The 14,469-nt window shown below is 43.0% G+C and overlaps 6 protein-coding genes across 6 annotated transcripts; 4 read left to right on the forward strand and 2 right to left on the reverse strand.

Annotated features, from left to right (window-relative positions):
- The first annotated feature begins 239 nt into the window (after window positions 1-239).
- On the forward strand, window positions 240-3,948 carry SJAG_00551 (rho-type GTPase-activating protein). The gene has a single exon (XM_002171794.2). The coding sequence runs from the start codon at window positions 596-598 to the stop codon at window positions 3,635-3,637; it is 3,042 nt and encodes a 1,013-aa protein (XP_002171830.1). The 5' UTR covers window positions 240-595; the 3' UTR covers window positions 3,638-3,948.
- Window positions 3,761-5,560, reverse strand: SJAG_00550 (WD40/YVTN repeat-like protein). Its single transcript, XM_002171793.2, has 2 exons — window positions 5,245-5,560; window positions 3,761-5,205 (listed from the first exon to the last, which is right to left on the reverse strand). Exons 1-2 carry the CDS (start codon window positions 5,294-5,296, stop codon window positions 3,938-3,940), a joined length of 1,320 nt encoding a protein of 439 aa, XP_002171829.1. The 5' UTR covers window positions 5,297-5,560; the 3' UTR covers window positions 3,761-3,937.
- Window positions 5,512-7,457, forward strand: SJAG_05194 (vacuolar sorting protein Vps33; the record flags this gene model as incomplete). Its single annotated transcript, XM_002171792.1, has 4 exons — window positions 5,512-5,553; window positions 5,598-6,279; window positions 6,365-6,634; window positions 6,694-7,457. 4 exons carry the CDS (start codon window positions 5,512-5,514, stop codon window positions 7,455-7,457), a joined length of 1,758 nt encoding a protein of 585 aa, XP_002171828.1.
- A 108-nt stretch (window positions 7,458-7,565) lies between these two features.
- On the forward strand, window positions 7,566-10,216 carry SJAG_05193 (DNA topoisomerase I; the record flags this gene model as incomplete). The annotated part of the gene is made up of 3 exons (XM_002171791.2): window positions 7,566-7,578; window positions 7,643-9,050; window positions 9,109-10,216. 3 exons carry the CDS (start codon window positions 7,566-7,568, stop codon window positions 10,214-10,216), a joined length of 2,529 nt encoding a protein of 842 aa, XP_002171827.2.
- A 954-nt stretch (window positions 10,217-11,170) lies between these two features.
- SJAG_00547 (inorganic phosphate transporter) lies at window positions 11,171-12,090 on the forward strand (the record flags this gene model as incomplete). The annotated part of the gene is made up of 2 exons (XM_002171790.2): window positions 11,171-11,590; window positions 11,638-12,090. 2 exons carry the CDS (start codon window positions 11,171-11,173, stop codon window positions 12,088-12,090), a joined length of 873 nt encoding a protein of 290 aa, XP_002171826.2.
- A 292-nt stretch (window positions 12,091-12,382) lies between these two features.
- Window positions 12,383-14,372, reverse strand: SJAG_00546 (ubiquitin carboxy terminal hydrolase Ubp9; the record flags this gene model as incomplete). The annotated part of the gene is made up of 5 exons (XM_002171789.1): window positions 12,383-13,378; window positions 13,432-14,038; window positions 14,104-14,117; window positions 14,195-14,302; window positions 14,346-14,372. The coding sequence occupies 5 exons, from the start codon at window positions 14,370-14,372 to the stop codon at window positions 12,383-12,385; spliced, it is 1,752 nt and encodes a 583-aa protein (XP_002171825.1).
- Between the last annotated feature and the right edge of the window lie 97 nt (window positions 14,373-14,469).

Raw genomic sequence — 14,469 nt, forward strand, 5'->3', positions numbered from 1 at the left:
TACCGTAGCTATGAATTGTGTTTCCTGTGTATTATGTGATGTGGGGGCAGGTTTGCGGGGGCCTCTGGCTGTGAGGATGGGTCAGGCGTGTTTGTGTGCAGGTGCGTGCAGGCGTGTGCGATGGTAACTCCTTCACCCCGAAAGCAGTTTCGCGCGCTCGAAAGCGGCCAATGCCCTCCTTGGGTTGTACGATTTCAGCGAAACCGTTATCATGATCAGTATCAATTAATTTCGCTGAGAAAAACCGCTATTTGTGCTCGGTATAGAGTAACCCCCGGTCAGCCGCCGCTACACTACGTGTTAACCCACATAACCCACATAACCCACATAGCTTCTACACATCTCCTGCAGAGGCTCGTACAGCGTTGTACGAAAGCGTGAACGCGACTCCTGCTAGAATTAGAGTTTTTGCTGTGGAATTGCTTCTTAAACGTGTCGTATACTGTGTCTGGTTACTGGGTGTCTAGAAAAAAGGATTTGAACCCCGTCAAAGCAGGATAGGACGAATCTACGCAAGCACGAAGAAATTCGCTTGTTTACTAGTCATGTGGAGCTTGAGAAACACTCCGGTTCAAACAGTTCAAATTGCATAAGAATGTCTGAAAATGAAACACGAGTTCCAGCATCGGAAACGCCGGGCAGTTCACTGACGCCTGTTGCACCTGCAGCACCAGTTAGTAGCTCTCGGTCGTCGTCACGAATGTCGTCGCAACGAAGGACGTGTTTGAGGTGCCAGCAGCCTATCTCTGGTCAGTATGTCCATGCTCTTGGAAGCATTTTTCATTACAACTGTTTTGTATGTGAAGACTGTGGAAAGCCGGTGGCCGAGAAGTTTTTCCCTATCGACAAACACATGTCTGGCTCGGTTTTCCGCCAAAGCCTGAGCTCTATGAAGTCCTACGCTGGTGTGCTTTGCGAGACAGATCGGTTCCGCCGGTTGGATATGCTTTGTGCAAAGTGTGGATCAGCCATTCGCGATTCGTACATAACTGCCGCAGGCCAGAAATACCATGTCGACCATTTTACTTGTCAGATGTGTCCCACCGTGCTGGGTCCACGCGATTGCTACTACTTGCACGAGGACCAGACATACTGTTCTTTTCATTATGCGGCTTTGTATGCCACTCGCTGTAAAGGTTGCAGCTTGGCCATTTTGAAGGACTTTGTCGAGGTGTTTCGTGACGGCAAAAAGACCTGCTGGCATCTTCCGTGTCACCTGACGTACAAGCATTGGCATGTCTCCTACTATGGTTACTTCAAGAAGCAGATTTGTTCACCGAGTTCCATATCCGCTGTGTATGATGACGGCCAGCGTGAGCGAATTGAAGAACGCGACAAGCAGCTGCACACAACCATTATACATGTGTGGCTTGTTATGTCACAGTTCGAGGAGCAGATGGCTCTCTGTCTCGGAGACATGCTGGCTTCGTTCTCCAAGCGAAATGTTACCGCCATCATTCTATCAACACAGTTCCTTGTATCGCTTGTGAAACCGTTATTCAAAGCCATTATCACGGTTGACAGCGCATTGCAATCTTTTAATTTGCCGAGTGCTGACTGTGCTCGCGATGCCCGCTCATTGTGTAAGCGTATCGTGGCCTTTTTACTCCATGCATCTGAACGTACAAACCTTCATGCCTTTCCCGACACTTCACCCAACAAAGACCCGCTTTCTATAATTACTAATGTGGCCTATTTATTGAAACACCTTATACATACATCTCTTTCTGCTGCTCTTCGTTTGACTTTTAATCTTTCTTCATCTGATACCCTTGATACGTTCCTTTCTATATTCGAAAACGAGACGCCCACAGGCCCCCGTGTTAATTCTAAGACAGTTGACCGCTCAATGGCTATGAGCATGGTAGAACAGCGCAGCAATTTGTGTCCTGTCTGTGAAAAGCCCGTTGAGGAAAAGTGTGTCTCGTGGCGATCTGTTCATATTCACCTTTGCTGCATGCGTTGTGCTGTCTGCGGTAAGAACTTGGACAATGACTTTTGTAATGCTACCTACAACCTTGAGTTACAGCGTGTGGAATGTGCTAAATGTGCACAAGGCGAGGTCCTTGAGGGCTTCCAACTTGTGAAGCAGTATGAGCAGTTCGTGTACTTACTAAGTATCGCCTTGTCGCGTTTCATTCTGAGTGCTCGTGAAGCTCATGTATTCCATACAGACGAAGATGTTATATCTGAGTTCCAAAAGTCGCAGACTTCTCTGCTTGCGTATAAGACGAATGTCAATTCGTCGAAGTCATCTCCTACGCCCGACTTAATGCTGAACGGAACAATGATTGATAATTATCATTCGTATGCCGACAAAGTGAAGAGTTTTTATTATAACAAAAGTCTTCCATTTATTAGCGACGATGAGCGTTCTGTTGTATCATTCTTTTCTGACGCTGAAAGTCGCACAACCTCTCAAAGTTCGTTCCGTTCACGTTGGAGGGGACGCAAGAGCCATTCACATAAACTGTCAGTTACTCCTACGACGCATGAAGGTTTTCTGTTCACAGATGCCCAACTTTTCACCCTGGATGATATTTGCTTGGCTATTTTGGATCAACGAAACCGAGAGAACAGACCAAATGCTTTTCAGCATGCTAAAAATATTGGCATCTCTCACCAATCCATGTATAAGAAACAGATTGTACAAAGTTACAAGTCGATAAAAAATGGTGATGATTCTCTCGAGCGGAAAAATGATTATCTCCTTATAGACAACTTAAGTGATGAGCAAAACGCATTGCTCAGGCGTTTGTGTTTGTATACGTTACACAGAAAGTCTAATACTTTCCGCTCCCTAAAAATTCCGGACGCTAATATTGAAGTAAGAGAAGCATCAAAGCCGCTCAGTTTTTGGCAACGAATTCGCAATTGGTGGAGGCCTTCTCCTAAAATGCAAACCAATGGTCTTTTTGGCATTCCACTTACTGCCCTTGTGCAGGAGACAGGAGTATATAGCACGCTTGGTCTAACATCTTCTAATAGTCGGATACCACTTTTTATTGAAAACCTTCTTCGGGCGCTGCTGAGTATGGACATGTCAGTTGAAGGTATCTTTCGGAAAAATGGTAATCTGAAGGAATTGAGACTGCTTGTTCGTGTATGTGAGAAACAACATGGCGATGTTGGCTTTGAGAACCAAACTCCCGTGCAATTGGCTGCTTTATTGAAGAAGTTTTTGCGTGAATTACCGGAGCCACTTTTGACTTTTGATCTGTTTCAAGCTTTTATTGATGCGGCGAATATTGAAGATAACGCTGAACGATTGGAAGTGCTCCACATGTTGTACTGTTTATTGCCCAAGGAACATCATGACACGACTGACGTTTTATTTGGGTTCTTTGGTTGGGTTGCTTCGTTTTCACGGCTGAGTGAAGACACTGGTAGTAAAATGGATCTCCATAATCTTGCTACTGTAATATCTCCTAACATACTCTATAGCAAAGGCGAAATGTCCGTTGATGATAGCTTTTTGGCCATTGAAGTTGTCCGGATGCTCTTGGAATACCATACCACGTTCGAGTCAATACCATCCCAATTTGTGCCGTTCCTGTACGATGAGAAGATACTTAATTCCTTTATGGAGCTATCACCTTCTCAGTTTGAGAACAAACTGAACAGTCTTGTTTCTTGATAAACCAGTTATTCCCCTAATGCATCCCTCAAATTCCCTTTCTCTGCGACACACTTATGAAAACCAGACCCATCCCTTCTACCTTAAACACACACACCGAGCCGAACACCGCTGTCGTATCTGATCGGGTTGAGCTTATAGCGCTATCCTTTAATGAAGTATCACTGTTTCAAGGTTGGCCCGTGCAAACCACCGGTCAATGTCTAATAATGGATTATGGATAGTTTATAAGTTTACTGAAACAACAACACTGGAATAACATAATATTTCTTTAAATAGTAACTGAGTAAAACTCGAAAGTTACAAAATAAGATTGCCAATAGAAGGCAAAGTAACCCTATATTCTAGTAAACCTCCAACAACAGGATCATCAATGCCTATGTAGAAGGCATCGTCATCTGGAGAAAAGCTTATACCGGAAATTTCACCAAAAAAATCCAAGGTTTGAGCAGTACTATAATCTCGAGTTTTAAAAAGCTGTACAAAATCTGCCTTCTCTGCAGCAGCAAGTATGCGGCCATCCCCACTGAACTGAAGATTGTGCACAGCACTCATTTTGCTGCTGAGTACTTGGACAGGGTTACCCAATTTTCGAGCATCCCATATCCGAGTAGAAGTGTCTTGGCTGCTTGTAGCAAAATGGTTCCCATTTGGATGCCACGCACAGCACACAGAGTAATCCATGTGACTTAATCGTGCAACTCGTTTCCTCGATCGCGGGTCATGCAATTGAGCATATGGACTGTCGCCGCATGCTAGTATTAGCTTCCCGGATGGATTTATGTTTGCACAGTTAACAGCCCATGGGAGGTTTAGAGTTTGAATACACCGTAAGCTTTCGCAAGGGTCGAAAAGCTTTATTGTTTGGTCATTTGTACTGGCCAAAATTCGGCTGGAAGACGAATCACATAAAAGCGAGACATGGTTTACAGAGGTTTCTCCCAGAGAAACATGTTCCTGTGTACCATTCTCAGTGTTGAACGAGAATAAAAGACCTCCTTGGAGCGTGCCACATGCTCCCAAGGTGTCTGAAGCTGCAAGACAGCAAGCGTAATTATCTTGTATAAGAAACGGATTCAAGTCAACAAGTAACTTGTGCGTCTGTGAGTGAAAATCATATATGGAGATTCCGTTTTCAACGGAATAAAGTACTTTCTTAGAAATTGCCGCAAGATTGTAACTGAGTTGAAAGTGTACCCGAAAGCAGTTGATTCGTCTATCGAACCGAGAAAACTCGTACAGCTCACTGGGTAAGCTGTCTGTGCTTTGTACAGGAAACAGTGACGGATACCATTCTGTGGAATTGCAAGTCGTCACATAATTGCTTAATCGATATTCTCGAAATGCAAATCGCTCACCCAGGGCAATTGAGCCCCACGGTATTCCTTGTGAGTCTGTAATTCCGTTTAAAGGGCCCTCCACACAATCACTTTTGTTGCTTGGTAGCCAAAAATTAGAAGATGTTGGATAGTCGAGTACGTTTTTTTCTAGGCAAGCATCGTTTCCCTCAAATAAATCCGAATAAATAAAGTCAGCAAAGTAATCCTGAACTGTTTCACAGTACTTTACTACAAGCAATTAGCTGGACACAAACAGTAGACGCTTACATTCAGAGTATTGTTCAAAGGATGAATGGTCGTCTTCTGAGATTTCAGACATTGGAAGACGGCGCAACCGACGGCTTTCGTGTTTATTAGTAAGACAGTTAGTAGTATTGTAGTCAGCCGATGCTATAGACGTGGTTTTCGTCTAATCATTGAGTTGCTGGATATAGAAGGGCTGTCTCCCGAGTAACTGCTTGCTACTACTACGAACCTTGTCTCACAAGAACGAGTTAAGGAAGTAGTAATAGTAGACGACAAGCTACCACAGGAATGGAACGTGCGAGAAATGAATTGCTAGATTTGATTGACTCTGTATGAATTTTTTGTTTGCTTTTAGCTAACACGAGTTTGAATAGGTAGTTGGAAAGAAAAGTCTTGTACTGGAGAAACCAATCTCAGGTGTTTTAAGCCTTCTAATACCACTTCCTGCCCTCCAGGAGCACGGTATTCAACGTATCTACACAATTGAGAAGAACCTCCCTGAGAACATTGATGAGAAGATTGTGTACATTTGTCGCCCTTCGTTCGACATTGCCCAAATTGTTTCAGGTCATATACATCAGGCGCAAAGACTGGCTTTGCGAAGAAGTTACACGGTGATCACGTTGCCAAAGTCCAACATACTGTTCGATTCAATTCTTCAAGAACAAGGTGTGTTTGGTGAAATTGATCTACTAAAATGGAACTTTTCAACTGTCGTTCTTGACGACGATTTATTGTCAATGGAATTGAGCCCGAATGAGGAACCGACACAAATGTTGTCAATGGCTGTTGATGCCGTTTTTGAGTTTGAAAAGGAGCACGGATTGTTTCCTCGACTGTGCGGACGTGGTCCTTTGGTAGATCAGTTCTGCTTGTTACGTGAAAAACGCTTACAAGAAGAAAGCAGCACGACTGATCGCAGCGAAACTGCTTTCCTTTTTTCTCAAGACATCGATAGTCTTTTAATTTTCGACCGTTCAATGGACATGGTCACCCCTCTAATGACACAACTGACGTTTGAAGGACTTCTCGACGAAGCATTTGGCATTAATCAAAGTAAGTTAAGCAAAAGGGGAAGTGAAAAGTTCATACTCAACCTCTGGCAAAATCCAATAACTAATCTGTATTCTAACTATGAAAGTGTTTGTTAAACTCCCTCCCAATCTAATAACGGATACCGCGGAATCTGGTTTAGTTGGGAAAAAGTTCTCATTACATACGCATGCCAATCCTCTTTTCAAAGAACTAAGGGATTTAAGTATCCTCAATATTGGTCCCCAGCTGGGACGAATTGGTCGCAAGCTTTCCGACACATACAACGAACGAAAGGATGCAAAGACCGTTGGTGAAATTAAAAGTTTTGTTTCTCGTTTGGGTGCCTTACGAACTGAACACTCTTCCCTTAATATATGTACGTCGTCGGTGCACGGAATTCTTAGATGCACTTTATTCGTATTACTAACTTTTTAGTCACTTCACTCGCAGAGGCACTTGTTCAACAAACAAAACGACCAAGCTTTCAGGATTTTTTACAGCTTCAACAATCGCTAGCTTCTGGTCTGGACGCTAACAGTCAACTGACATTGTTGGACAGTCTCATCTCTAGAATGGCTCCCGCGGAAGATGTTTTGCGAATGCTGTGTCTGGCAAGTGTTGTTTCGGATGGTCTTCGGGCGAAAGACATTGATGTCTACAGACGGGAAATTACTCAAACATACGGTTATGAACATCTGATTACATTGCACAGACTTATGGAAACACCATTGCTTCAGATACGCACTACGTCTGGCTTGCCTTTCCAAAAGTCAAGCTTATATCAACAGTGGTTGCGTACATATCCGATAATCGTTGAGAACGTAAATGAGCAACAACCCGATGATATTGCTTACACGTATGGAGGTTATGGTCCTTTGTCTGTTCATATATTGCGAGACATTTTGGAACATCGGGATGCCCCAGATGCAGTTACACGGCTGACTTCGCTTCCAGGAAAATATGTCGATTACAGATCTGAACAGCCTTTGAATCACAAGAACACGCTTCCTACCGCAAACCCGTCCCCTAAAACCGTTGTCATTCTGTTCCTCGGTGGATGTACTTATGCCGAGCTTTCTGCCCTTCGATTCCTTCAAGAGAAACTGTCTCTAAACTTTGTATTTATTACTACAGGAATTATCAATGGATCCTCCTACATGGGCTCTTTCGTTCCCAAGTCTATGTTTCCGACTGCTTAGCGGATTTGTTTTGTTTTTCTATTTCCCAAGCTGCGGTTGCCATGGCAACCACGACTTAGTCGTAGGCTAAATGAGTGTTTGACGAATGCCACTAGATGCTGGAAACCAATGTCATCTTCAGGTAATAACAAAGAATATGGCTATTTTCAAGCGTATAATGAACAATTATTAACATTTTTTTGCAGATTCTGATTCGGAACCTTTGATTTCTAGACGTTCTAGTTCTCGGAAACGTCGGAAGGACAAGGCAGTTGCTGAGTCTTCTAGCAGCGATGACGATGTCCCAGTAAAAACGAAACTGGAGCGTTCGGACACTAAGAGATCGTTTTCAGATGCCGTGTCTGATGACTCTGATGTTCCTCTAAAACAAACAAAACGTAATCGTCGGTCACAATCGAAGGCTTTGGCTATTAAGGACGAAAACAGCGAAGAGGATGAAGCTGATGGAGGTCATTCGGGAACGTCTTCCCCAGCATTTTCAGACAGTGGTAGCGATTATGAGGATGAGCCGATTAAACAGAGAGTTGCAAAGAAGGCCCGTACGCAAAAGACCGTGGCTAGTCGTGCAACGAAAAAGACAACAAAATCCACAAAATCCACAAAATCGACTGCTAAAACGAATGGAAAGTCTGCGACAAAAACTACGAGTCGAACTCGCTCTCGCCGCACGAAGATGGACGAAGAGATTGCTCGTTCCTCTGCGTCTACTCCAGTGAAGATGGAGGTGGACGAAGATATGAAAGATTCTGCACTCTCTTCAAAACACTCTATTGCAAAATCCGAAGTTGCATCACCAAAAATGTCTGGCTCGATACGTTCTTCACCCAAAACTGAAGAGGAAAATGGCGATTTCAAATGGTGGGAAACTGATTTGCCTGACGGTAAAAAGTGGAATACGCTGGAGCACAACGGTGTCATGTTTCCACCCGAGTATGAGCCTTTACCTTCTCATGTGAAAATGCTTTATAATGGAAAGCCCATAGACTTGCCGCCAGCCGCGGAAGAGGTTGCTGGTTTCTTTGGAGCTCTGTTAGAGAGTGATCACGCTCAAAACCCTACCTTCCAAAAGAACTTTTTCCGTGACTTTCAGGCTGTATGCAAGGAAGCTGGTATGAAGTCCGCTGATATTCCAAAAGAGTTCAACAGTTGTGATTTCCGACCTATGTTCGAGTACTTCGAATCTCTGAAAGAGGCCAAGAAGAACATGTCGAAAGAAGAAAAGAAGGAACTTAAAAAGAAAAAGGAGGAAGAAGAGGAAAAGTTTAAGTGGTGCCTTCTCGACGGTAGAAAAGAAAAGGTAGGCAATTTCCGCATTGAACCTCCTGGACTTTTCCGTGGCCGTGGTAGTCATCCAAAGACCGGCACTCTGAAGCGTCGTGTTTATCCAGAGCAAATTACCATTAACATTGGTAAGGGCGCCAAAGTTCCTGAACCACTTCCTGGACATAAATGGGCAGAGGTTCGCCATGACGATCAAGTTACTTGGTTGGCGATGTGGCATGAAAACGTGAATGGCAATGTAAAATATGTCTTTTTGGCCGCCGGTAGTTCATTGAAAGGCCAGAGTGACTTGAAAAAGTACGAAAAAATCTCGTAAGCTGAAGATGTATATCGACGACATTCGGAAAGGTTACAAGAAAGACTTGAAAAGTGAATTGATGATTGAGCGTCAGCGTGGTACGGCCATGTACTTGATTGACGTGTTCGCCCTTCGTGCCGGCAACGAAAAAGGTGAAGACGAAGCGGACACAGTCGGTTGTTGTTCCTTGCGTTACGAACATGTCACTCTTAAGCCTCCGCGTACTGTTATCTTTGACTTTTTGGGTAAGGATTCTATTCGCTATTACAACGAAGTTGAAGTTGATCCTCAAGTCTTTAAAAATTTGAAGATTTTTAAACGTGCACCAAAGAAGGAGGGTGACCTGCTATTTGACAGGTTAACTACAGGCATTTTAAACAAGTATCTGAATAGTTTAATGGAGGGACTTTCAGCTAAGGTATTCCGTACCTATAATGCTTCATACACAATGGCTCGTGAGCTTGAAAAATTACCGCCGAACTTGTCGCTTGCCGACAAGATCCTTTTCTACAACAGAGCGAATCGGACAGTTGCCATTCTGTGTAACCATCAACGCTCCGTGACCAAAAATCACGACATTCAAATGGGTCGCTTGGAAGAACGTTTGAGAGGTTTGAAGTATCAACGTTTGCGACTCTGTCGTATGCTGTTGAACAACGATGAGACTTTAGCTAAGAAGCGTCCTGAACTGCTAAAAGTGGATGAAGAGCTAACTCCGGAATGGATAAAAAAGCATCATGAAGACCTATATGAACTTGAAAAGGTAAAAATCTCAAAGAAGTTTGCTCGAGAGAACGAGAAGCTGGTATCTGAAGATCCCTCGAGTGTTATGCCTGATTCGGAGCTTGAAGAACGCTTGAAAGCTGCTGATGAACTGAAAGCCAAACTTGACGAAGAATTGAGAACTGGCGCTGTGGAAGCCGGCCGTTCATCAAACGAGCAACTCGAAAAGCGTCTTATAAAAATGGACGAGCGTATTAAGGTAATGAGTAACTCTATCATCGACAAGGACGAAAACAAAACAACGGCATTGGGAACTAGTAAAATCAATTATATCGATCCTCGTTTGACCTTTTCTCTATGCAAGCGAGAGAACATTCCCATTGAGAAGTTGTTCAGTAAGACGATTCGAGACAAGTTCAATTGGGCGGCAGATACACCTGCTGATTGGAATTGGTAGAGATACTGAAAGTGCGCCGTGGATTTGTCTCTACCATGTGCTACGGTTCCATGTACTACTTCCTAATGGACTGTGAAGACATGGACAAAAAAATTATGTTTATTTTCCGAGTGTTTAATTGGTACTTAATTGGTGCTTAATCTGTACTTATTTTGTGCCCACCCATGGCTTTTTCCCATGTTGCTTTGTTGTCTTTTATTTCTTGCCGTAAGCTTAAGAGTCTTCTTGTTTTTCATTTCCGTTCAACTATTTTTACTTTACAAAATAGCACTTAGAAAATGCTCTCTACTTAATACCCAAAATAACATGAAAATGCTCGTAGAGATTGCACAACTTGTCATACATTCTCACAGGCATTGGAGATCATAGTACGGAAAGAAACAAAGTTTTGCTTAGTTTTGTCGAAAGAACACAGCCATAAATGAAAGTTTAGCAGTGCTGTTTAATTGACAGGAGTTTCAGACTGTCTCTTGGTATTTTGTCGGAGGAATAACCCGTCTTACATTACTTAGTTATCTTACTATAGTGACCTTCTCCTCATAGCATCTACCACCTTTTCAACTTGAGTTATTGGTCAACATCAGTTAAACATTTCGGCTGATACGAAGTCGGAAAGATTGGTCGTGTAATCAGTAATAATCTTTTTTCGTGTACTACTAGTAACCTCATTTATCTTTCTAGACTCGTGATTGAGTCCTGGATTTCTTACCGACGTTTTCTCGTGCAGATTAACAACAAAACTCAAATTTGCAATTTGCCGAGTCGAGCCCTTTTACCTCACACGGATTGGAAGAAAACACTTTTGGTGCTTTTCTCGTTCACCGCTTAATTAACTTTGTGGAATTAAGTAGTTAAGAAGACTCGTTCTTCCTGTAGCAATTAGTAATTGCTGCTTAAACTCATTCTGTTATAACTTCCTTTTCACCTTTACTGTAATCTGGTCATTTTCTCTTGATGGCGTCGAAACCTTCTTCCAACAAAATCGAACTTTACACAGGCAAGTACTACGGTCTATGTGCACTAGGAGGCATTCTCGCCTGTGGTACAACACACACTGGAATTACGCCGCTGGACTTGGTAAAATGCCGTAAGCAAGTGAATCCCAAGATCTATGCAAGCAACATGCAGGGTTTCCGCAGCATTTTGCGTGCGGAAGGAATCCGTGGACTGTACACAGGAGGTATTCCTACGTTCATCGGCTATTCTCTACAAGGATGCGGCAAGTACGGTTTCTATGAGATCTTCAAGCACGGCTATTCCAAGATGCTTGGTGAGGAAAAGGCCCACAATTACCGTACAGCTGTGTATGCTGGTGCTTCTGCCTCTGCAGAGTTCCTGGCCGATATCTTCTTGTGTCCTATGGAGGCCATTAAGGTTCGTATTCAGACAATACCCCCCGCTTTGCGAATACGACGCGTGAGGCCTGGTCGAAGATCGTTAAAAATGAGGGCTTTGGTACACTGTACCGAGGATTGACACCTTTGTGGTTCCGTCAAATTCCCTACACTATGATGAAGTTTGTCTCTTTCGAGCGAATTGTTGAGGGTCTGTATACCTGGTTTGGAAAGCCTAAGAATACATACACTAAGGCTCAAAAGATTGGTATCTCGTTTGCTGGTGGATACATGGCCGGTGTTTTGTGTGCTATCGTCAGTCATCCTGCTGATGTTATGGTTTCCAAGCTGAATTCAAGCAAGCTTCCTGGTGAGGGAGCCGCTGCTGCTGCTGCTCGTATTTACAGAAACATTGGTTTTGCTGGCTTGTGGAATGGCCTTGGTGTGCGTATTCTGATGATTGGTACCCTTACTGGCGCGCAATGGCTTATTTATGACTCCTTTAAGATTGCCTGCGGCTTCCCTGCTACTGGTGCTTAATGAAAAACGGAGAATGCATGTTCTTTCTCATGATTCTACCATGCTATTTGAACAAGAACCTCTTATACCAATGGTGTGTTTTAGTTTTCTGTTTGCCCTTCTATTTAACATTAGTTAACCTTGATACTCAATACAGTATGTTCACATTTCGTCTACATTGAACAATTCATTGAAACTCAGTACTTTTCTTACAGAATTGTTGAGCTTGCATTTCATTAATTAAAAACAGGACTAAATCATAACGGCAGAAAATTATTAAACAAAGAAACATTTGCAAAAGATTCATAGAGGACTACTTTCGATAACGAAGAGACCTGAAAGCGCTTTTATGAAAACGTTTGTTGGGCTGCGGAACGTCGAACATGTCTTTTCCATCGATGGGGAAACTGGGTGATTTTAAAGTTGTTTCTGGGGAAGTGATGAATGAGTTTCTGTTTCCATTAAAGGAGGAAAGGAAAGAGTGTGGTTCTTTTTTGAAGCTCTTGGAACGAGAGGAGAAGGTAGTTGCACGTTGAGGAGTCGTTATGCGAGCAGCGGAAGGTGCATGAATGGGAACGGGAGCAGGACGTTGGGGAACCTCAATAGTGTCTGAGAAAGTGGGAGATGCAGTGATATGTGATGGTGGAAGTATGTCAAGTTGTGCCATTTGAGAAGTAAGGGAATTAGAAGCTGGCGATTGAGATGAGCGATAGGCATCGTTCGAATTACTCGTCGTGGGCGTGGCACTCATAGAGCCGTCGTCGGACGAAGGAGTCTCTTCTTCTTTTGCTGTGTAGAATAAAACATAAGCTGTTGCCTCTCCAGGTTGGTCACCAAAAAACTTTCGAATGAAACTATCATCAACGGGTGTAACCGTTTCATCATCAAACAAAACCCAACCGCAAGATGTGGTACGTACAATAGCAACATAGTGGCCATGATGGGGCCCTCCTCCTATATGGACAATGATTGCAGAAAGTTCGTATAGTCGATCTGCGTCTTCAGCATCTTCAGTCGTATTTGGAAGACGCAGTTCGCTCGGATACGCTACTGTATGAAACAGCTTTGCATGACCAGATTGTTGCTCAGAATAATTAAATCGTTTCAAATGAAGGGCCAAAATTTGAGGAAGCTGCTTTAACTTGATACGCTTCTCTGCCTCTTGTAAACTTCGACAAGCATCGCAGTGAAATTTATTTTTGGAGGACAGCATTTCTGCAGAAGAAAACGTTCGCAGACACGAAGAGACGGAAGAGAAATCCTCAATGTCAATACTTAAATCTAAGAATGATTCTTCGCGAGAGGTTACCTACAACTCAGTTAGCTACCAAGCTTATTGGGCATCCACGCATCAATATGTACATTTTCGCATGTAAGACATTTCGTCTCGCTGGTTAAAATGCCGCCGAACAAAGAATGAATCCAATTAGGACCTGATGTTTCGGAATGCGAGCGATAATACTCGTTGATAATTTCTTCAATAGCATTCAGAAGAAAATACAAAAATTCGTGTGCATCTTGCTGTTGAGTTGCACGAAACAGTTCATTATCTCTGCGCAACACTTGTATAAATCGTGTTGGTGAACAAACACCGTACCGGCACTCACAAGTAGCAATGGATTCATACAAATCCTTTAATGCAGTAAAAATATTCTCGTCCATGCCATATGCCTGAGAACCAGATTCGTCAACTGAAATCTTATGTTTTGCAGCAATTTCGTTAAACGTGAGAATATCAGCACAGCCGCAACTATTGTACGATTGTTGAGAGGAAAGCTTTCGGCCATCGCCTTTGTCCTTTTTCTTCGTGTGATGACTGTGATGATTATGAGAAGAAGCCGGTTCATTAGTTGGGTTGTTTCCACAGACACTTTTGAAATTTGGAGCCATTGCTTTCGAAGGAAACTCGCTCAAAGTCTTACGAAATTGTTTCAGGTGAAACAGTGAAACAAGAACAGAACTCACATAACTTTTAGATTAGACAATGGTTCATTCTTTATGAATACTGTACGCATTTAAACGTTCGTTTCATACCAAGTATTACCAAACTACAGATGAAAAGCACCAATGTCAGCAGAAATGTCCAAAATACAGATAACGTGTGCACCAAGTGCATAACTCATACATTTGTTAAACCAAAAAAGCGATCAGTTGATGGAACAATGGGATATTCATTCGGTGTCATCGGATGGTCGCCAGAATCCTTCCTGCGGCTAGAAGAGCCCTGAGAGCTCTACAGAAACTGTTAGTTATTGAAAAGTAAAACGAATTCTCACCATTCCCATCCATCGAAGGAACGACATATTGCCAAATTGGTGTTTTTGCTTGAGTGTATGGCAAAGGTCAACCTAGTATACGCGCTGCACCTCGGGCTATGAACGCCGACACTACGTAATTAGA

The sequence above is a fragment of the Schizosaccharomyces japonicus genome, assembly GCF_000149845.2.
Source record: "Schizosaccharomyces japonicus yFS275 unplaced genomic scaffold supercont5.1, whole genome shotgun sequence".
Lineage (NCBI taxonomy): Eukaryota > Fungi > Ascomycota > Schizosaccharomycetes > Schizosaccharomycetales > Schizosaccharomycetaceae > Schizosaccharomyces > Schizosaccharomyces japonicus.

Bases quoted from the DNA above. Each gene is read 5' to 3' on its own strand.
- SJAG_00551 (XM_002171794.2), top strand. From the start codon at position 596: ATGTCTGAAAATGAAACACGAGTTCCAGCATCGGAAACGCCGGGCAGT.
- SJAG_00550 (XM_002171793.2), bottom strand. From the start codon at position 5,296: ATGTCTGAAATCTCAGAAGACGACCATTCATCCTTTGAACAATACTCT. The intron at 5,206-5,244 runs GTAAGCGTCTAC...AATTGCTTGTAG, and splicing joins CTTTGAACAATACTCTGAAT to TAAAGTACTGTGAAACAGTT.